Raw genomic sequence first — 20,056 nt, 5'->3', positions numbered from 1 at the left:
TTCCAACCCTGATGACCTGAGACTACATTCTTATCTAGTAGTCCGGCAGCCGGGGGTGTGGGGTGGGACATTTGGTATATAGTCTTTTTATTGGCCTAAAATATGGTATAGTTACAAACATTCATGAATCAACTTGCTGACCGACTGTCAGCATTTGTTGAGGTTTATTATGTGACCATACCATTAACATATAAGGCAGCAATGTCACTTTCATTATGCTTTAAGTAACATAACATGTGACATGACAAACTATGAGGTTTTCATGATTACGGCCAATAAAAAAAACGATATACCAAATTTCGTTTACTTTAGTTTAGATTAAACCATTCTGGTTTCGTAGGTCTCGTAGGTCTGCAACTTTTTTTAAATCGTGAAAATGTAGTGCAAATCTTTGAATATATATTCTTTCAGAGAGAACGTTTTTAACTCAAATCTTTGCTTCTGAGGGTGGTCCCTGGAACTACATATTTTCAGTTGGGGGTCGGCGGCCACATACATATATTTTTGGGGGTCCTTGACATGAAAATGTTTGAGAATGACTGACAAACGCAAGGTTTTTCAGAAAACTGTCAGGATTTAAAAGGCATTTGTAGAATCGTCCTCAGGTCTAAAAGAAGCCTGTTGACTGGCGGACTATATTGAGCTCTACAGTGTCCTAGGATCAGTGTCTATAGCTCTACATTCTACAATGTCCTAGCATCAGGGTCTATATAGCTCCACAGTGTCCTAGCATCAGGGTTTATTTTAAACTTGCTACGTGCTCAGGTCAGAACTCACAATGTTTAATTGACAGCGTTGTGTGAGCTTGTAGATCGTCTATTTTCAGTATTATGCCCTTTTTTAATATTCTTACGCTGTGAGTTCTGTTTTAAATCTCAACAATGAATGAACTGTTGAAAAGGATTTCTGTTTAGGAAAAGTGTGACGGTTGAAAACCCCCAAAACACATTGAAACTCAGGCTTTTCTTATATTTAGATGTTTGTTTTAAAAATGTTTATGGTGCAAAATCACTGTATTTATTTATATCTTAATGTTGCATTTTTATAGTATCTAGAAAACTGATGCCTAATATTACAATTTCATTTTGTAAACATAATATTGGACACGAGAATTGTGTATTTATTCAATTTTTTTAAACATTTAAAACTGTTACTGTGTACAAAAGGTGCTCAAAGGGCCTCACGTTGGAATATTTTGAAACTTAAATGTTTACATCAGTGTTATTAAATGATCAAGTTGTCATTTTGTATGAATGTTCTGTGTCCTGCACTTCCCCCATTATATTATTAAAGAACATTTCCTTTCCACAACAACATTATACATGACTTCATTTCTTTCTTTTAATTCCCAGCAGTCAGCTTGGATTTTCTTTTAACCTCATAGCAAAGTTCTTTGTTCACCCAGGGAAGTGGAGCCACACCCTGCTCATAGAACATTTCATGGTAGGGGTTCAATGCCTTGCTCAAGGACACTTCAGCGGTGGTAATTTTAACGTGCCGGTCCGGGGAACTGGCGACCTTCCGGTATCAAGACCGCTCCGCAAACCGTTCGGCCAGCGCTGCCCAATCAACTCTTTGCTACTGGGGTTCCCTGTCTAGAATGAATATGGGTTCCCTGTATAGCCATAGATATATACGTCTATGGGTATAGTCATAATGTCTATGGGTATACCCATACAGTATATGGGTACTTCCAGCTTCCCTGCGTTACCCTCACTAAAAACGCCGGGACAACGCTCCACACGTCCCAAACTCTTCTCCCTTCTGGCTCCAAAACTGTGGAATGCACTTCCCATTGCAGTCAGAACTGCAGCATCACTCCCAATCTTCCGCCGTAGTCTGAAAACCCACCTTTTCGGACTCCATCATGGCCCATAGCACTTACCCCACCCCCTTAGATAGCATTTCTGTAGACTTAGATAGCATTTGATACAGACTTATAGCATGTTATGTAGACAGCACTATAATTGCATTGTATGTAGTCATAGCACGTCATAGTACATATGTATAGCATAGTATAGTATATATGTATAGTTTCATTATATAGATATTCCACTGTTAGTTTCTTAGCTTACGCATGTTTCATGATAGCCTAAATGCTTTTTATGTGATGTATTCCCATGCTTTTTTGTTCTTGCTTAATGTAAATCGCTCTGGATTAAGAGCGTCTGCTAAATGCCTAAATTGTAATTGTAAATTGTATATGTCTATGGTAAAAGCCACTGCATTTACATTCCAGTATGGAATAAATAATGTAAATTCTACCACAGACTATCTGAGCACTTAACACCTATAATAATAATAAATAGATTATAAGATTATTACTATAGATTTAATTATATTTCACAGTATGTAGAATGGGTAGGCCCTACATTTCATTATATTTCACAGTATGGAGAATGGGTACATTTCATTATATTTCACAGTATGTAGAATGGGTACATTTCATTATATTTCACAGTATGCCGAATGGGTACATTTCATTGTATTTCACAGTATGTAGAATGGGTACATTTCATTGTATTTCACAGTATGTAGAATGGGTACATTTCATTATATTTCACAGTATGTAGAATGGGTACATTTCATTGTATTTCACAGTATGTAGAATGGGTACATTTCATTGTATTTCACAGTATGTAGAATGGGTACATTTCATTATATTTCACAGTATGTAGAATGGGTACATTTCATTATATTTCACAGTATGTAGAATGGGTACATTTCATTATATTTCACAGTATGTAGAATGGGTATATTTCAAAGTATGTAGAATGGGTACATTTCATTATATTTCACAGTATGTAGAATGGGTACATTTCATTATATTTCACAGTATGTACTATGTAGAATGGGTACATTTCATTATATTTCACAGTATGTAGAATGGGTACATTTCATTGTATTTCACAGTATGTAGAATGGGTACATTTCATTGTATTTCACAGTATGTAGAATGGGTACATTTCATTATATTTCACAGTATGTAGAATGGGTACATTTCATTATATTTCACAGTATGTAGAATGGGTACATTTCATTATATTTCACAGTATGTAGAATGGGTACATTTCATTATATTTCACAGTATGTAGAATGGGTATATTTCAAAGTATGTAGAATGGGTACATTTCATTATATTTCACAGTATGTAGAATGGGTACATTTCATTATATTTCACAGTATGTAGAATGGGTATATTTCAAAGTATGTAGAATGGGTACATTTCATTATATTTCACAGTATGTAGAATGGGTATATTTCAAAGTATGTAGAATGGGTACATTTCATTATATTTCACAGTATGTAGAATGGGTACATTTCATTATATTTCACAGTATGTAGAATGGGTACATTTCATTATATTTCACAGTATGTAGAATGGGTACATTTCATTATATTTCACAGTGTACCAGTGCCTCGAGCTGCGTGTGTTGCAGAATGCATGGAAAAGTGGGTATTAACGCCATCTGGTGGTGGAATTTTACTGACAGAGGTAGAACTATACTTCGTCCGTACAACAGTGTTTGGTTGTGTTTACTTCCGCTAGCCCTAAGCGCTAGCCCAGCTAGCTAGCTAGCTAGCTTAGCTACCTTCCACCATAGAAGTAGCTAGCTGTGTGGTTAGTTACGCTTCTGAAACAAGACTTTATTTGTTTTAAAACATTTTTTATTTAATCGACAGTTTGTGTTAATTAATGTTCTGTCCTTTAGAACAACAATAAAACACGTGACTCGTAATAATAGCCATGGAAATAAAATAAAGCTAACAGTAGCTAAAGCTATTTTCCGAGCTCAGGTTTATTTTGAAGAGAAAGCGGAAATGCAGCGTTTAACGTCAGAATTTTGACGAGTAGAACTTCCTCTTAATTTGAAAGCTTCCGGAAGTGCGTTCGCATAAATTGACTAAACATCGACTTGACGGACTGACTGACTGTAAAACACGGTTGGACGGAAGAAGTATAGTTCTACCACTGTAAAACACGGTTGGACGGAAGAAGTATAGTTCTACCGCTGTAAAACACTGTTGTACGGAAGAAGTATAGTTCTACCTCTGTAAAACACGGTTGGACGGAAGAAGTATAGTTCTACCTCTGTAAAACACGGTTGGACGGAAGAAGTATAGTTCTACCTCTGTAAAACACGGTGGACGGAAGAAGTATAGTTCTACCTCTGTCAGTAAAATTCCACCACCAGATGGCGTTAATACCCACTTTTCCATGCATTCTCCAACACACGCAGCTCAAAGCTCTGGTTCCATAGGAGGTTCCAGTAATAGCTTTAGCTACTGTTAGCTTTATTTTATTTCCATGGCTATTATGACGAGTCACGTGTTTTATTGTTGTTCTAAAGGACAGAACATTATTTAACACAAACTGTCGATTAATTTTTTTTTTTTTTTAAACAAATAAAGTCTTGATTCAGAAGCTAACTAACCAGACAGCTAGCTACTTCTATGGTGGAAGCTAGCTAAGCTAGCTTTGCTAAGCTAGTGCTAGCTTTGCTAAGCTAGCTAAGCTAGCTAGCTAGCCTAGCGAAGTAAACACAATGACGTCACATTCTAAAATAGAGATTTCCGGCGTGTTACATTTATATTATATTTTTCTCCGGCTACGCCAGTAGAATTCATAGTTATATAATTATTATCGTTATAAACACCAGAAGTATTGTAATTTTGATCAAACTTTGCCTGTTATCTCTTATGATCTTATTAGTCCTTGAGCTATATCCCATTATTATTATTATTATTATTATTATTATTATTATTAGTAGTAGTAGTGTAGCGCCGGCCGCAGCTAGAAGAATATGCAGGCTTTAGACTCTCTTTATAAGGATAGATGACAAGGAGTTTATCATTGGAACGCCACCGGTCGCTCCGTTTATTATCAATCCACACAACAGCTCAACACAGCCAACTCTGGCGCATCACAACATTGCGTCATCCAAACACGCCAGCCTTCAGGCAAAAGCAAACGATCCTCGAGCCTACATACGTCCCCCCTTACAAAAGAAATGTCCCCATTTCGACGTAAACAACAAGGCATATTGAGAAAAAAAAACAAACATTCCAGAACCATGAATTCCAAATTATCAAAAATAAAAATAAAACAATTCTGCATCCCTGAGAACACACTCATGCAATACAAATACAAAATATAGAAAGAAAAAGTAACACAGAAGGCACATTCACAGTACTTAATCCCGTCAGTCCATCACATAATCCCCAAAACGTACAGGGGCTCGCACCGACCTCCCAGCCCGAGAGACCACAGGCGGAGCAGGCGTGCGCACCGGGGAATTGAGAGCAACATCCCCCCCCCCAGGATCACAGTCCACGTCCGCAGGAGGAAGGAACGAGTTTGCATGGTCGTTGTGAGGGACTGCCTCCCCTTGCCCCACAGCAGGTGAGGAAGAGGGAAAGAGACCCTTTTCCGGGCCCCCCAACGGATACGTTACAGGCAGAGTGTAGGGACGCAGCCTGTCATAATGGACGACCTGCAGAGGGGCCTCCCCGCCAAACGGGCTACTAATCTGATAGGTGACCCCGATCTCCTCATCCCGGTCCATTCTGCAACGCACCAGATAAGGGCCCTTCCAATGTGGAGCCAGCTTACGTCGACTCTCTGTGGGATCATTCAACCACACAAGGTCCCCAGGCACATAAGGCTTGTGCTTCATCCTCCTGTCATAATAATTCTTCTGACTACCGCTCGCTGCCCGGCTGTTTTCCCTAGCCCGGCCAAATGCCGTCTCCAAGGACCCCAGGAGGGAACCGGCGAAGTCCCCTGGGGGACCACCAGCAGCGTTGCCCTGCACTCGTGACCCCAGCAGAACATCCACAGGCGTCCGAGCTTCCCTGCCGTGCGTGAGGAAGAAAGGGGTGAACCCAGTACTGTCATGTACACTTGTATTGTAGGCAAAACCAACTTGTGACAGGAAAGAGTCCCACTCTCCTTCATAAGACAGGAGAGTCTTTGCCAACTGATCTATCAGTGTCCGATTAAATCGTTCCACCATCCCATCAGACTGTGGATGGTATGGCGTGGTGCGTGTTTTCTTCACCCCCAACATCTCGCAGAGATGCCGCACTACCTCCGATTCAAACTGGGCCCCTTGATCTGTGTGCAGAGTCTCCATTACTCCATGTTCCAAGACGTACTCCACGAGCATGTGCTTTGCGACTGTTTGGGCTCTCTGGTCCGGCATGGCATACAAATTCACAAACTTGGAGAAATAGTCCTGCACAACCAACACGTACCTGCTGCCCTTAGTCGTGATTGGCAACTCAAGTATGTCTGCAGCGACACGTTGGAATGGTCTCTCCACCGGTGTGCTTCTCATAGGAGCATGATGGCGGGGCACCGGGGACTTCCGTCTTTGGCATGCATAGCACTGGTCGCAATACTTCCGGATGTCTTTTCCCATCCCCGGCCAATAACACACCACCTTTGCGCGTGCCATCACCCTATCATACGCCAGATGTGCCGTTAGTGGGCCTCCATGCAGGTGCCCCAGGACCTCGGATCTCAGCGCAGCAGGGACGACAACCAGCGTGAACTCCCTTCCATCCTGCAAACGGTTCACCTTGAACAGCAGTCCGTCAACCAACGTTAGCTCCTCAAACACCCTCCATAGAGCTCTTAGAGTATCACCTTTGACCCTCCACGAAGGAGGTTTTCGTCCATCCTCCAACCACTCCAGGACCTCCCTTATGTCCGGGTCCTCTCGCTGAAGCTCCTTGACATTGGAGCCATCGTGTGAAAGGGTGTAAATCGAGGCCAGATCTGTAGGCTCCTGGAGATCCGAAGGAGGACCACCGGAGCTGCCATCCATAGAAGGGGTTGTAAGAGAGACCACTACCGGACTCTCGACGACGCACACTGCACCGGGGACTTCCGCCATAGTCACCTGAGTACCCACGTCGATGAGAGTCGAGACACTGTTAGGGGTTTTACAGTCCAAGGTCTCCGCACCCGCTTCGGGTCTGCGTGACAGAGCATCAGCATTAGTGTGCTGAGCCCCACTCTTGTGGACAATAACCCACTCGTACGGATCAAGCTCCAGGGCCCATCTGCTACGACGCCCTGTCCTGTCATCGTCAATAGTGAGCCGTCGTAGACCCACCAAAGGCCGGTGGTCTGTGACAATCGTGAATGGAAGGCCACCCAAGTAGTGCCTGAAGTTACGAACAGCCCACACGATTGCCCATAATTCTCTGTCGAACGTGGACCACCGACGTTCGGCACCTGTGAGGGAGTGACTAGCATAGGCCACCACCCTCTCCAAGCCATTCACTTCTTGCGCCAACACAGCCCCCACGGCAAACTGGGATGCGTCGGTGTACAGTACAAACGGCCGATCAAACTCTGGGTGACACATAATGGGTTCAGCGCAAAGGGAGTCTCTCAAGAACTCAAACGCCTCCTGACATTGCACCGTCCATTGAAACGAAACATCCTTCTCCGTAAGATGATTCAGGGGTGCCGCACGATCAGCAAAGCACTTCACAAATCTCCTGTAGTATGAACAGAGACCCAGGAATGCACGAGTCTCTGTGGCAGACCGCGGCACAGGCCATGATCTGACTTTCTCAGTGTTCCGGGGGTCGGGGCGCAACCCTTCCGCAGAGATCACATGGCCAAGGAAAACCACATGATTGCGGGCCAGATGACACTTCTTGGCATTCAGCCGCAGGCCAGCAGCCCCAATCCTAGTAAAGACCTCCCTCAGAGCTGAGATGTGGTCCTCAAATGAACTATTATATACCAGAATGTCATCCAGGTACACCATGCAGATGTGCCACGGCAGCCCCCTCAACACCAGCTCCATAATCCTCTGGAAGGTCGCCGGTGCATTGGTCAGACCCATGGGCATGGACCTGAACTGATACAGGCCCTGACCAGTGTTGAAGGCGGTCTTTTCTCGGTCCTCCTGTGCCACTTCCACTTGCCAGTACCCATCTGAGAAGTCCAAGGTGCTGAACCATGTAGCCCCCGCCAGTGCATCCAGCGTATCATCCACCCGCGGTAGCGGGTGAGAGTCCTTGACTGTCACGGAGTTGAGGCCCCTGTAGTCCACACAGAACCTCCATGACTTATCCTTCTTTCTTACGAGCACCACTGGAGAGGACCAGGGGCTACAGCTCTCCTCGATGACACCCTCTTTCAAAAGGCGCTTGACTTGACTGTCTATCTCCCTCCTCTTCTCGGGGGAGGTGCGGTAAGCCCGCCGCCTCACTGGGGGGTTGTCACCCGTCTGTATGCTGTGTTTGACAAGAGACGGGTTCGCTGCTCCGCCCCGTCCGGTGCGGAACACCACCCGGTTCTCCTCCACCAGAGCCTGCAGTTGTCGCTTCTGTTCTACAAGCAATGGACAGTTACTTAAATCTGGCAGTGAAACCGCATCCTGTGCAGGAGTGACAACCTTTGCATCGTTAAGTACATCACACTCATTAACATGGTGAATAACACCCAGGCGGGAACCAGGATAAAGTTTCAGTTCAGTGTTTGTTGGGTTGAGCAACCGCGCCACCGTGCACCCATCTTTTACCGGTGCCACCGTGCGTGCGACCACTAGGCCTAGCGTGTCACGCACCTCAGGCTCCAAATAACCTAAATAAGAACTGGTGTGTGGTCCAGCAAGGCGAGGTGGCTCAACCCGAACCGGTACAATAATTTCGCAAAAAGGCGGTACAGTCGTAGCAACAGACACAGATATGTTACAACACTCGGGTATGAAATCATCGACATGCATGAGAGGCACTTCAAAATCTCCGAGGCTGAGCAGTCCCTGACCAGTGTCCAAAACAGCATGGTTCATCAGCATGAAATCAAACCCCAACAGAACCGCTTGTGTTGCCCCCCGTACCACATGAACAACGTGCTCCCAGTGACCGCCACCCATCCGTATGGGCAGAGTCATCGTACCCAAGGTGTCCAATAATTGACCATTAACTGCACGGGCAAAGCTGTACTGCTTACTCAATGCACGTCTACTTAGAGTCGGAATGGACATTCTACATTCTTCAGAAATCAATGAAACACTTGAACCAGAGTCAATAAGTACAGTCACGTCTAGACCCTCTACGACCCCTTTAACATAGGCCGTACACTTGGACTCACCCACCGCACATGAGTCCGTCTGACCTGGAGTTGCTGTCACTGAGATTTCACTTTGACCCTTGGGTGGTGAAGCTGGCATCTGGGTCCCGACGCCAGCTAATTGTAGTTTCCCTGCTGCCGTCCGTGCGGGGATGAAGATGGTGACCTCCTGGCGGGAGACAGGAACCTCACTCCACGCCTCTGTTGTCGATCCTCTGTGGCGCGCCGCTCCCCATCGTCTGACCGGTGTGGCGAGAAGTCAGCTCGGGCCCCCCGCTCTCGTGGGGACCACTCTCTGGCATTGTAACCTCTCTGCGGCTCACGTTGTGGAGAACGGCCCCTCGCACGGTCATCCCTCTGGTGGCTCCCGAACGTAGACCTGCAGCCAGACCTGCCACAATCACAGTGACAGGCATCTCGTTGTCCTCCGCGCTCCCCTGCGTCTCTACGCCGGTCCTCGCGGTTAAGGGAGCCCCGTCTGCCTTCCTCAGACCTGTGGCCACGTGTTTTCAGCTCCCTCACCTCAGTCTGTAAGTTATCCATCTTCAAGGTGAGGCGTTCGACCGCATGCACGAGCTTCTCTGCAGCATTAGCATTACAGTCCACAACAGCAGCTGGTGGTGAACTTAGGCTAGCCACAACAGCAGGATATGGAAGACTGTAGGGCGACACAGGTGCCGTGCCCACCCCCAGCACAGACTGCCGTGCTCGTTCACAGCGGCTCGCTATTATCAAGGCTTCGTCCATGTCAGTCGCTCCCTGTTCGTGGCACTTAGTTTGGAGAGCAGGGTCCAGTCCAGCAAGAAAACGCCTAAACTTCTCACCATTCTGTGCAGCCCAGTCATATTCAGGGAACGCCTCTGCCACAAGCCTGGAAATATCTGCTGCATAAACTTCCAAACTCTCGTTTTCTTGGCGGGGACGTGCATTCACGCAGGTCTGAAAATACAGCATGTATTGTTTCATCCCAAATGCCTCCTTCAGCCTCTCCTTCACACGTCCATAATCCAATTGTACAGATCCATGTAGACTGTCCCACAACAGGAAAGCTGCCCCGTCCAGCCTGGTAGGTAGAATGTTGGCTAAAGTATCCATGTAGACCGCGGTCGACGCCCCCCTCGTCTGAGCGCGAACCGCGGCTTCAAACTGTTTTATCCATGTAGCAAACGGCTTCTGTCCGTCCCCACGGAACGGCTGCGGGAGCTCCACTCTGAAGTTAGTCACAGACAAATCAGCACGTCTGCGCTCGTCTCCATCCGTCTCCCACGCGTCCTCGCTTTTAGTTTTATATCCGCCGTACATCGTGCTCAAGTCCAATGTAAACACAGTCAGTCCTGATTCAAAACTCCAGTAACTATCCACGGAGAGAAACTGTCAAAAAAAACTCCACAATCCAAATACCGCTGCCACCAATGTAGCGCCGGCCGCAGCTAGAAGAATATGCAGGCTTTAGACTCTCTTTATAAGGATAGATGACAAGGAGTTTATCATTGGAACGCCACCGGTCGCTCCGTTTATTATCAATCCACACAACAGCTCAACACAGCCAACTCTGGCGCATCACAACATTGCGTCATCCAAACACGCCAGCCTTCAGGCAAAAGCAAACGATCCTCGAGCCTACATAAGTATCAGTATCATTATCATTATCATTATCATTATCATTATTATTATCATCATCATCATTATTATTATTATTATTATTATCATCATCATCATCATCATCATCATCATCATCATCATCATCATCATCATCATCATCATCATCATCATCATCATCATCATCATCATCATCATCATCATCATCATCATTATTATCACTATCAATCTAGTATGTTTGTAACATAACTATAAAGACGTCTAGCAACCAATGCTTTTATTGTGAAGTGCTCGGCCGGATGCTGTGTGTGTTCTCATGGTTTCTAAGCTGACACTTCAGAGTAAAGGTTCTCCACACGTGTGTGTGTGTGTGTGTGTGTTTGTGTGTGTTCAACATGTCTGTGTTTATGGATCTAAACATCACTTATAGATCTGATAAATCTGATCTGAAGACCCTCATACAGACGGCCGCTCACTGTAAGATATTAACTTTATTAACGTGTGTGTTTATTGGTCTAAACATCACTTATAGATCTGATAAACAGTATTAAACACACACTGAGGACCCTCTCTCTCTCACACACACACACACACACACACACACACACACACACACACACACACACACACACACACACACACACACACACGCACCACTGTATTGATGTTATTGGTACCATTAGGAGAGATAACAGGCACACGTTGATCAAAATAACAATTATTCTACATTCTGTAATTGTGTAGACTTCTGGTTCATTAAGTAATGCAGATGTTTAACAATAATTAAACTCTTGTAACATCATTTTACACTTAATCATTGTTCAGTAACAGTGTTAAATAGCTCTATATTGTGACAGTAATCATTGCTATAGTGTGTTCAGTAACAGTGTTAAATAGCTCTATATTGTGACAGTAATCATTGCTATAGTGTGTGTTCAGTAACAGTGTTAAATAGCTCTATATTGTGACAGTAATCATTGCTATAGAGTGTGTTCAGTAACAGTGTTAAATAGCTCTATATGTAATCATTGCTATAGAGTGTGTTCAGTAACAGTGTTAAATAGCTCTATATTGTGACAGTAATAGAGGCATAAAGTTGTTTAAAGTGAGTTTAATGTTGTTTAATTCAATCAGATAGGACTTTTCAGATTGCATGTATGGGCTGTCAATCAGATAGATTTAATCATAATCAGAGCTTCCGTTGCTCCAGACTGTATTTTTTATTCTGTTGAATTGTTTATTATTAAAGTAAACAAACAAAATAAGGAAATGCTGTTGATGTCAATCTTCACTGTTTATGACCCACCCAGCCGACACACACACTGTACTGTAACACTGTGTGTGTGTGTGTGTGTGTGTGTGTGTGTGTGTGTGTGTGTGTGTGTGTGTGTGTGTGTGTGTGTGTGTGTGTGTGTGTGTGTGTGTGTGTGTGTGTGTGTGTGTGTGTGTGTGTGTGTGTGTAGTGGGATACTCCACCGTAGCCATCAACCATGTGTTTGAACCTCAGCCTAAACAGAAGAAACAACAGAAACAGGTGATTCACTTAATTTAGACCTGAGGATGATTCTACAAATGTCTTCTAAACTCTGACAGTTTTCTGTAAAACCCTCATGTTTTCTGTCAGTCGTTCTCAACCTTTTTTCATGTCGAGGAGACCCTGAATTATCTGTATTCGGCCGCTGACCTAGCGGTCCTGGTATCGTTCCCAATGACATAGGTTCCCTGCAGCCATATGTGAAACCTGTGGTCTCAAACCTTGGCGTCAAACTAGACAATGCCCTTAAACTTGACAAACAGGTCAATGCGGTAGTTAGCTCTAGTTTCTATCATCTGAGGCTGCTGGCCAAAATCAAGTCGGTGCTATCTTTTAGTGATTTTGAGCGAGTTATACATGCCTTCATATCTATGCGGTTGGACTACTGTAATGCCTTGTACGCTGGTTTAAACCAAGCCTCCCTTGCTCGACTCCAGCTAGTCCAAAACTCAGCCGCTCGTCTACTCACAGGTACTCGCAGACGTGAGCATATCACACCTGTCTTGGCCTCCCTTCATTGGCTCCCTGTCTGCTTCAGAGTGGATTTTAAAATTATTTTATTTGTCTTTAAATCTATAAATGGTCTGGCTCCTCTTTATTTGTCGGACCTTATTGAGGTTTATACTCCTGCTAGATCACTGCGGTCTGAGGGCCAGCTAAACCTCAGGGTCACAAAGAAGACCCGCTTAAAGTCCAGAGGCGACCGAGCCTTTTCTGTTGTAGCCCCTAAACTATGGAACGCACTCCCCTCCCACGTCAAATTGGCCCCCTCCATCGAGACCTTTAAATCCCGCCTGAAGACCCACCTCTTTACCTTGGCTTTTAACCCTGCTTGAGTTCCTTTGGTCCTTGTATATGTTTCGTCTCACGGTGATGCTGTCGTCTTTCTGTTGTTTTCTGTAATGTGCTTCAGTTGTTGTCACTGTTTGTACTTTTTCTTTCTCGCTGTTGTTTTTCTGTGTGGTAGCTTTAGTGCACTTGTTTTTATTTTATTTTATTCTCCTGTACAGCACTTCGTAAACTCTGAGTTTTAAAACGTGCTATATAAATAAAGTGGATTGGATTGGATTGGACCCCCATCTGAATATACGTTGTTCCAGCCCCCCCCTGCCCCCCGCCCCCCGGAAGCAAAGCCTGAAATAATATATATTCAAAGATTTGCACCACATTTTCACAATTAAAATAAATAAATAGCAGATCTACAAGCTCGATGAGCTTGTAGATCTGCTATTTATCAATAGCTAAAGTATAACATAATGCTTAAAACACCAAAAGGGGTTCCCGTACAGAATGGGTTAATCTAATTTCATACGGTTGTATGAAATTAGATTGTATGTGAGAATCACTGATATAGAAACATGAGGTTTAACCCTGTGAGAACCACTGATATAGAAACATGACGTTTAACCCTGTGAGAACCACTGATATAGAAACATGAGGTTTAACCCTGTGAGAACCACTGATATAGAAACATGAGGGTTTAACCCTGTGAGAACCACTGATATAGAAACATGAGGTTTTAACCCTGTGAGAACCACTGACATAGAAACATGAGGTTTAACCCTGTGAGAACCACTGATATAAAACATGAGGTTTAACCCTGTGAGAACCACTGATATAGAAACATGAGGTTTAACCCTGTGAGAACCACTGACATAGAAACATGAGGTTTAACCCTGTGAGAATCACTGATATAGAAACATGATGTTTAACCCTGTGAGAACCACTGATATAGAAACATGAGGTTTAACCCTGTGAGAACCACTGATATAGAAACATGAGGTTTAACCCTGTGAGAACCACTGATATAGAAACATGAGGTATTTCAGAAAACTGTCAGGATTGAGAAGACATTTCTTTAAATTCGGCCTAAATGTGTTAACCGTGTTTTTCCTGGTGACTGATACTGTCCTCTTATCCTCTTATCAGGAGATTCCCAAACCCACCTGCATCTCTGAGCTGTTTGACAAGCTGCCAATCATCCAGGTATAGTTTGACAAGCTGCCAATCATCCAGGTATAGTTTGACGAGCTGCCAATCATCCAGGTATAGTTTGACGAGCTGCCAATCATCCAGGTATAGTTTGATGAGCTGCCAATCATCCAGGTATAGTTTGATGAGCTGCCAATCATCCAGGTATAGTTTGATGAGCTGCCAATCATCCAGGTATAGTTTGATGAGCTGTCAATCATCCGGGTATAGTTTGACAGGTATAGGGTTACACCTATATGGATCTTTTGCAAAACGCATGTTTTCGTCCTCCGTTTAAAAAGAAAATCCCTGCCCATATGACAGATATATCTGAGTCACACACAAAGAAAATCCCTGCCCATATGACAGATATATCTGAGTCACACACAAAGAAAATCCCTGCCCATACGACAGATATATCTGAGTCACACACAAAGAAAATCCCTGCCCATACGACAGATATATCTGAGTCACACACAAAGAAAATCCCTGCCCATACGACAGATATATCTGAGTCACACACAAAGAAAATCCCTGCCCATACGACAGATATATCTGAGTCACACACAAAGAAAATCCCTGCCCATACGACAGATATATCTGAGTCACACACAAAGAAAATCCCTGCCCATACGACAGATATATCTGAGTCACACACAAAGAAAATCCCTGCCCATACGACAGATATATCTGAGTCACACACAAAGAAAATCCCTGCCCATACGACAGATATATCTGAGTCACACACAAAGAAAATCCCTGCCCATACGACAGATATATCTGAGTCACACACAAACTACTACTACTAATATTGTATTTGTATTTTTCAGGGTAAATCCAGACCAATCAGAGTGCTGAACAGGTTGACGTTGAAGGTTTCAGACCCCGGGCACTTTGTGAGTCCATGTTTCCTATTGGTTCATTGTAATGTCAATCATCTTGGATTGTCCTTGAAGAGAGGGCAGTGGAGCGTGTGTGCGTGCGTGCGTGCGTGCGTGCGTGCGTGCGTGCGTGTGTGTGTGCGTGCATGCGTGCGTGCGTGTGCATGTCTCTACGTACTCTTACTGATGTTAAATTAGGGCCTATACATTTACACACAGACCTTTTCCACCGGTTGGTTCCCATTGGGAACCGGTTCAGTTCTTTTTGTTTTTTAGTCCATGAGCCAGAGCTCCAAAATTGGTGGGCAAACTATACCCTATATTAAATTGTTTATAGGATCAATACAAGTACATTAATACATGATAACCCTTCCACAGTAGTAGCTTTTTCATATTTTTGATTATTTTGCATATTTTCCTACATAATGCCTCATTTGCATATTTTTAAATAAAAATCATTGTCTTCGTGTAAGTACTCAATTGGGGAAGTTTAATGGTGATAACAATCTAATATAGGTATGGTTTTACTCCACTCAATTCATAATTAATGTTTCAATTTTGGAGTTTTGGCTCATGGACTAAAAACCAAAAAGAACTGAACCGGTTCCCACTGTGAACCAACCGGTGGAAAAGAACTGAACCGGTTCCCATTAGGGATGCACCGATCCGATACTCATATCGGAGATCGGCGCCGATCCAGGCTAAAATTCTAGATCGGGTATCGGATCGGTGGCCGATCCATTATCCGATCCGATCCGATAATTATGTGTAATTACAGTATGAAAACAACTCTACCTCCTCTGTGACTGTGTAGTATTGACAGTATAACATGTGGAATGCAGCCAGGCTAGCCTGCGCACACATTAACCTGGTCTAATTTTTGCACAGTTATTTAATAAATAATTCAGTGCATTTATATCTGTGTTTGTTACATTTTGTTTTACAAAGTTGGGAAAGTAATGTTTAAGTCAAGCCTTGATGTTGCCTTACACAAAATAATGATTCCAGACTCCACACAGTGAGGCATACAGCTTAATAGGTTATTACGTTTCTTTGTGGGGGGTATCGGATCGGTACTCTGTATCGGCAGATACTGGACCCCCATGTATCGAAATCGGTATAGAATGCCAAAAATCCGGATCGGTGCATCCCTATAGTTCCCATTGGGAACCAACCGGTGGAAAAGAACTGAACCAACCGGTGGAAAAGAACTGAACCGGTTCCCACTGGGAACCAACCAGTGGAAAAGAACTGAACCAACCGGTGGAAAAGAACTGAACCGGTTCCCACTGGGAACCAACCAGTGGAAAAGAACTGAACCAACCGGTGGAAAAGAACTGAACCGGTTCCCACTGGGAACCAACCAGTGGAAAAGAACTGAACCAACCGGTGGAAAAGAACTGAACCGGTTCCCACTGGGAACCAACCAGTGGAAAAGAACTGAACCAACCGGTGGAAAAGAACTGAACCGGTTCCCACTGGGAACCAACCGGTTGAAAAGAACTGAACCGGTTCCCACTGGGAACCAACCGGTGGAAAAGAACTGAACCGGTTCCCACTGGGAACCAACCGGTAGAAAAGTGCTGATTTAGGCCGTGTTATCTGCTATGGTGTTGATCCACTGATCAGTGAAAACGTAACACTGGTTTCAACACAGCCATCCTTTTACAGTACATTGTGCTTCAGTATGTTGACAAGCTTCACGATTAAAACTAAAAAAGGTTTTAAATACTTCACTTTATGCACAATATGAATTGAGAATATATGAACGTTTTTAGTTTTTTAATTATATTACGGAAGAAAATGAACTTTTTACACAATGTTCTAAATCATTAAGATTGACCGCCGTGCGTGCGTGCGTGCGTGCGTGCGTGCGTGCGTGTGTGTGTGTGTGTGTGTGTGCGTGCGTGCGTGCGTGCGTGCGTGTGTGTGTGTGTGTGTGTGTGTGTGTGTGTGTGCAGAAGAACGGGTCTCAGGATTACAGAGGTTTTGACCTGCTAGCCGTCCATCCGTCAACAGAGAAACTGTTTCATGTGAGTTTATATTATATTATATTATATTATATTATATTATATTATATTATATTATATTATATTATATTATATTATATTATATTATATTATATTATATTATATTGTATTTCATTTCATTAGAGTTCAGTTTAGTTTAGTTTAGTTTATTTAGGATCCCCATTAGCTGTTACACCTGGAAACAGCTATTCTTCCTGGGGTCCTCACAGAATAATATACATATACAAAAATTGAAATAAAAACAACATTACAGATATCACAAAATAAATACATTAAAGCATAACAACCACGGTTAGTGCATTCACTCTAGATTACATTAACTGGTATTTTGACATAAACAGAATTACAATTTTGCCATATATATAAAAAGTCCTTCAGTCTTCTCTTAACAGATTCTGTACATAGGACGCCTGAGAACGTCATAGGATAGAGTAGAGTAGAGTTCAAATGACGTGTGAGGACGTCCTAGCGACGTCCTCCCGACGTCCCAGCGACGCAAGAATATTCAGAATTTTTCTATTTTTTTTTTTGGCACTTTGCCTCCCTCTGCCGTATTTTAACGCTCAGTGCAACCATTAGCTTGTTATTGACTAGCACGTTAGCGAGACGGAAAGCGAGACTCGTAGCTCCTAATCCAGGCGCTCTCCGTGGTGATGAATAGAGCGATATGCTGGCGCTTATTTTCTGCTCCTCATCCGTCTCTCCCGCAAAATATGAACGCTTTTTGGAGCGTAAAATAATATATTAAGATGATCGCGGATGTTGAGGTCACTTTGTAAAGTCAACTTTTTTAGGAAAGTGTTTCCGGTTCATGGCTTTCAAAGTAAAAGCGATCAGACACCTCCGGTATTCTAGCGCCTATATTTTGAAGGCAGTCGCCGTACTCAATGTGTTAAAATGCCTTTTACCCTTAATTTCTGTGATGCATACTGGTAGAGAGTTCCAGAAAGTCATTGCCCGGTACATTACTGTATTCTTCATTGCATCTGTTCTTGGCTTTAAGGCACTGTAAATCGACCCATTGCAACATGTCTGCTATTATGTATATGTCTATCGCTGGTATAATGAATATATTTATATAAGCATTTTGGTTTTTTATTTGAACAAATGTTCCTAAAAAATCCTTCCAAACTAGCAGCTAATCTCTGCTCCACCATCAGCCATGACAGCTTCTGATGATTTAACAGTGTACTAGATCTAGTATTGCAGTTCAGGGCAAGGCGAGCTGCCTTATTCTGGGCTATTTGTAATTTACGCAGGTCCTTTTTCGCTGCATTGGACCACACAACTGGACAATAGTCAGGGTGGGATATCACTAGTGCCTGGATGACCTGGACAGCAGATGTTGGAGTTAAGAACTCAGCACATCTCCTAATCATGGACAAACCCCCTCCCATTGTCTTAGTTATGTTTTGAATACGAGTAGACCATGTTAGATGACTGTCTAATGTAACCCCAAGTAGTTTGGTTTCATCTACCTGCTCAACTGCTAGATCGCTCAGATTCAGATTCAATTTGGGTTTTGACTTGAGCATAATTATGCTGTGATCCAGTGTTGTTTTCGTCGACTAAAACTAAGACGAAAAATGTTCGTCGACTACCTATTTTCACTGACAAAAACAAATGGAAACTAAATAAAAACTAAGCTACGATGACTAAAACTAAGACTAAATATACTGACAATTTCGTCAACAAAAAAAAACTAGACTAAAATGTTAGGAAGGGACTAGTGGACAAGATATCCAGTATAAGTCATTTTACACTTGGTTGCATGCTGAAAATAGCTGATCTACAAGCTCACAACGCGTCGCAACGCGTCGCGTTGTGAGCTTGTAGATCGGCTATTTTCAGCAAGTGTAAAAACACTCATTACGACGGCATCAAGACCCGCCAAAATACATTTTAGTCGACTAAATCAACTGTAGATCTAGTCGACTAAAATCTTATGACATTTAGTCGACTAAAACTAGACTACCACTAAGACATTCCACGTGACTAAAATGTGACTAAAACTAAATGAAGTTTCAGTCCAAAGACTATGACTAAAACTAAAATTGAAATTTGCTGCCAAAACCAACACTGCTGTGATCCAAATACAATGGATTTAGTCATTGAGATGTTCAGGACCATCCTATTGTTCACCACCCACTCTGATATGTTCTGTAGTTCCTTGTTAAGAGATACAGACAGATCTTCCACATTCGTGGCAGACATATACAAAGTAGTGTCGTCAGAATACATGGCTATATTGGCCCTGTCTAAGACCAGTGGCATGTCATTTGTAAATATAGTGAACAACAAAGGACCTAAGCAACTTCCTTGTGGAATTCCACAGTGAATATGTTTAGTCTGTCTGAGAGACTCCCATTATAGTATAATCTCTGATCTGCTGGATAAATAGCTTTTTATCCACCTTAGTGCAGATAAGGTAAAACCATAACATGAAAGTTTGTCAAGCAATAGATTGTGATCAATAATGTCAAACGCGGCACTAAAATCTAACAGTACAAACCCCACTAGTCTCTTAGAATCCACATTCATTAGACAGTCATCTATTAACTGTGTCAGTGCTGTACATGTAGAAAGCCCATCTCTATCGGTGTGTTGAAAGTCAGTATTTAACACATTCTCAGAGAAATATCATTGAATTTGGTTAAATACATATTTTTCCATTAATTTAGCAAGAACTGGCGGACTGTTAACTCCTGTGATGTTTGTTTTAGAATCTTTTGGTATTGGAATAACTTTAGCTTCCTTCCATATTTGTGGACAACCCCCCCCCCCCCCCCCCCCACATCAAGCTTTGGTTAAAAATGTGAGTAATCGGATTAGTTACCAGGTGTATTACCAGGTGGATTAGTTACCAGGTGTCAGTGTTGTTTTTGGCAGCAAATTTCTATTTTAGTTTTAGTCATAGTCTCTTGAATAGTTTTCACTTAGT

General features: G+C 43.0%; 2 protein-coding genes across 2 annotated transcripts in view; one reads left to right on the top strand and one right to left on the bottom strand.

Annotated features, from left to right (window-relative positions):
• The window catches only part of LOC310856041 (uncharacterized protein), a gene marked incomplete at its 3' end in the record, with an annotated part of 240,942 nt that overhangs the window by 190,040 nt on the left and 30,846 nt on the right, over positions 1-20,056 (bottom strand). The gene's annotated exons all lie outside the window — the stretch shown is intronic.
• The window catches only part of LOC310856038 (ribonuclease P protein subunit p30-like), a gene marked incomplete at its 3' end in the record, with an annotated part of 22,821 nt that continues 13,836 nt past the window's right edge, over positions 11,072-20,056 (top strand). Inside the window, exons 1-5 of the mRNA XM_083761256.1 lie at positions 11,072-11,176; positions 12,163-12,233; positions 14,163-14,219; positions 15,035-15,100; positions 17,047-17,118. Of these exons, the coding sequence (XP_083617382.1) occupies positions 11,095-11,176; positions 12,163-12,233; positions 14,163-14,219; positions 15,035-15,100; positions 17,047-17,118 (348 nt within the window). The 5' untranslated portion in view covers positions 11,072-11,094. The remainder of the gene's footprint in view (positions 11,177-12,162; positions 12,234-14,162; positions 14,220-15,034; positions 15,101-17,046; positions 17,119-20,056) is intronic.

This window comes from Protomyctophum parallelum, assembly GCF_964188405.1.
Source record: "Protomyctophum parallelum genome assembly, chromosome: 3".
In the NCBI taxonomy this organism is placed as follows: domain Eukaryota; kingdom Metazoa; phylum Chordata; class Actinopteri; order Myctophiformes; family Myctophidae; genus Protomyctophum; species Protomyctophum parallelum.
Note: the sequence above shows the minus strand (reverse complement) of the source record. Positions and strands in the feature narration are given on the sequence as shown.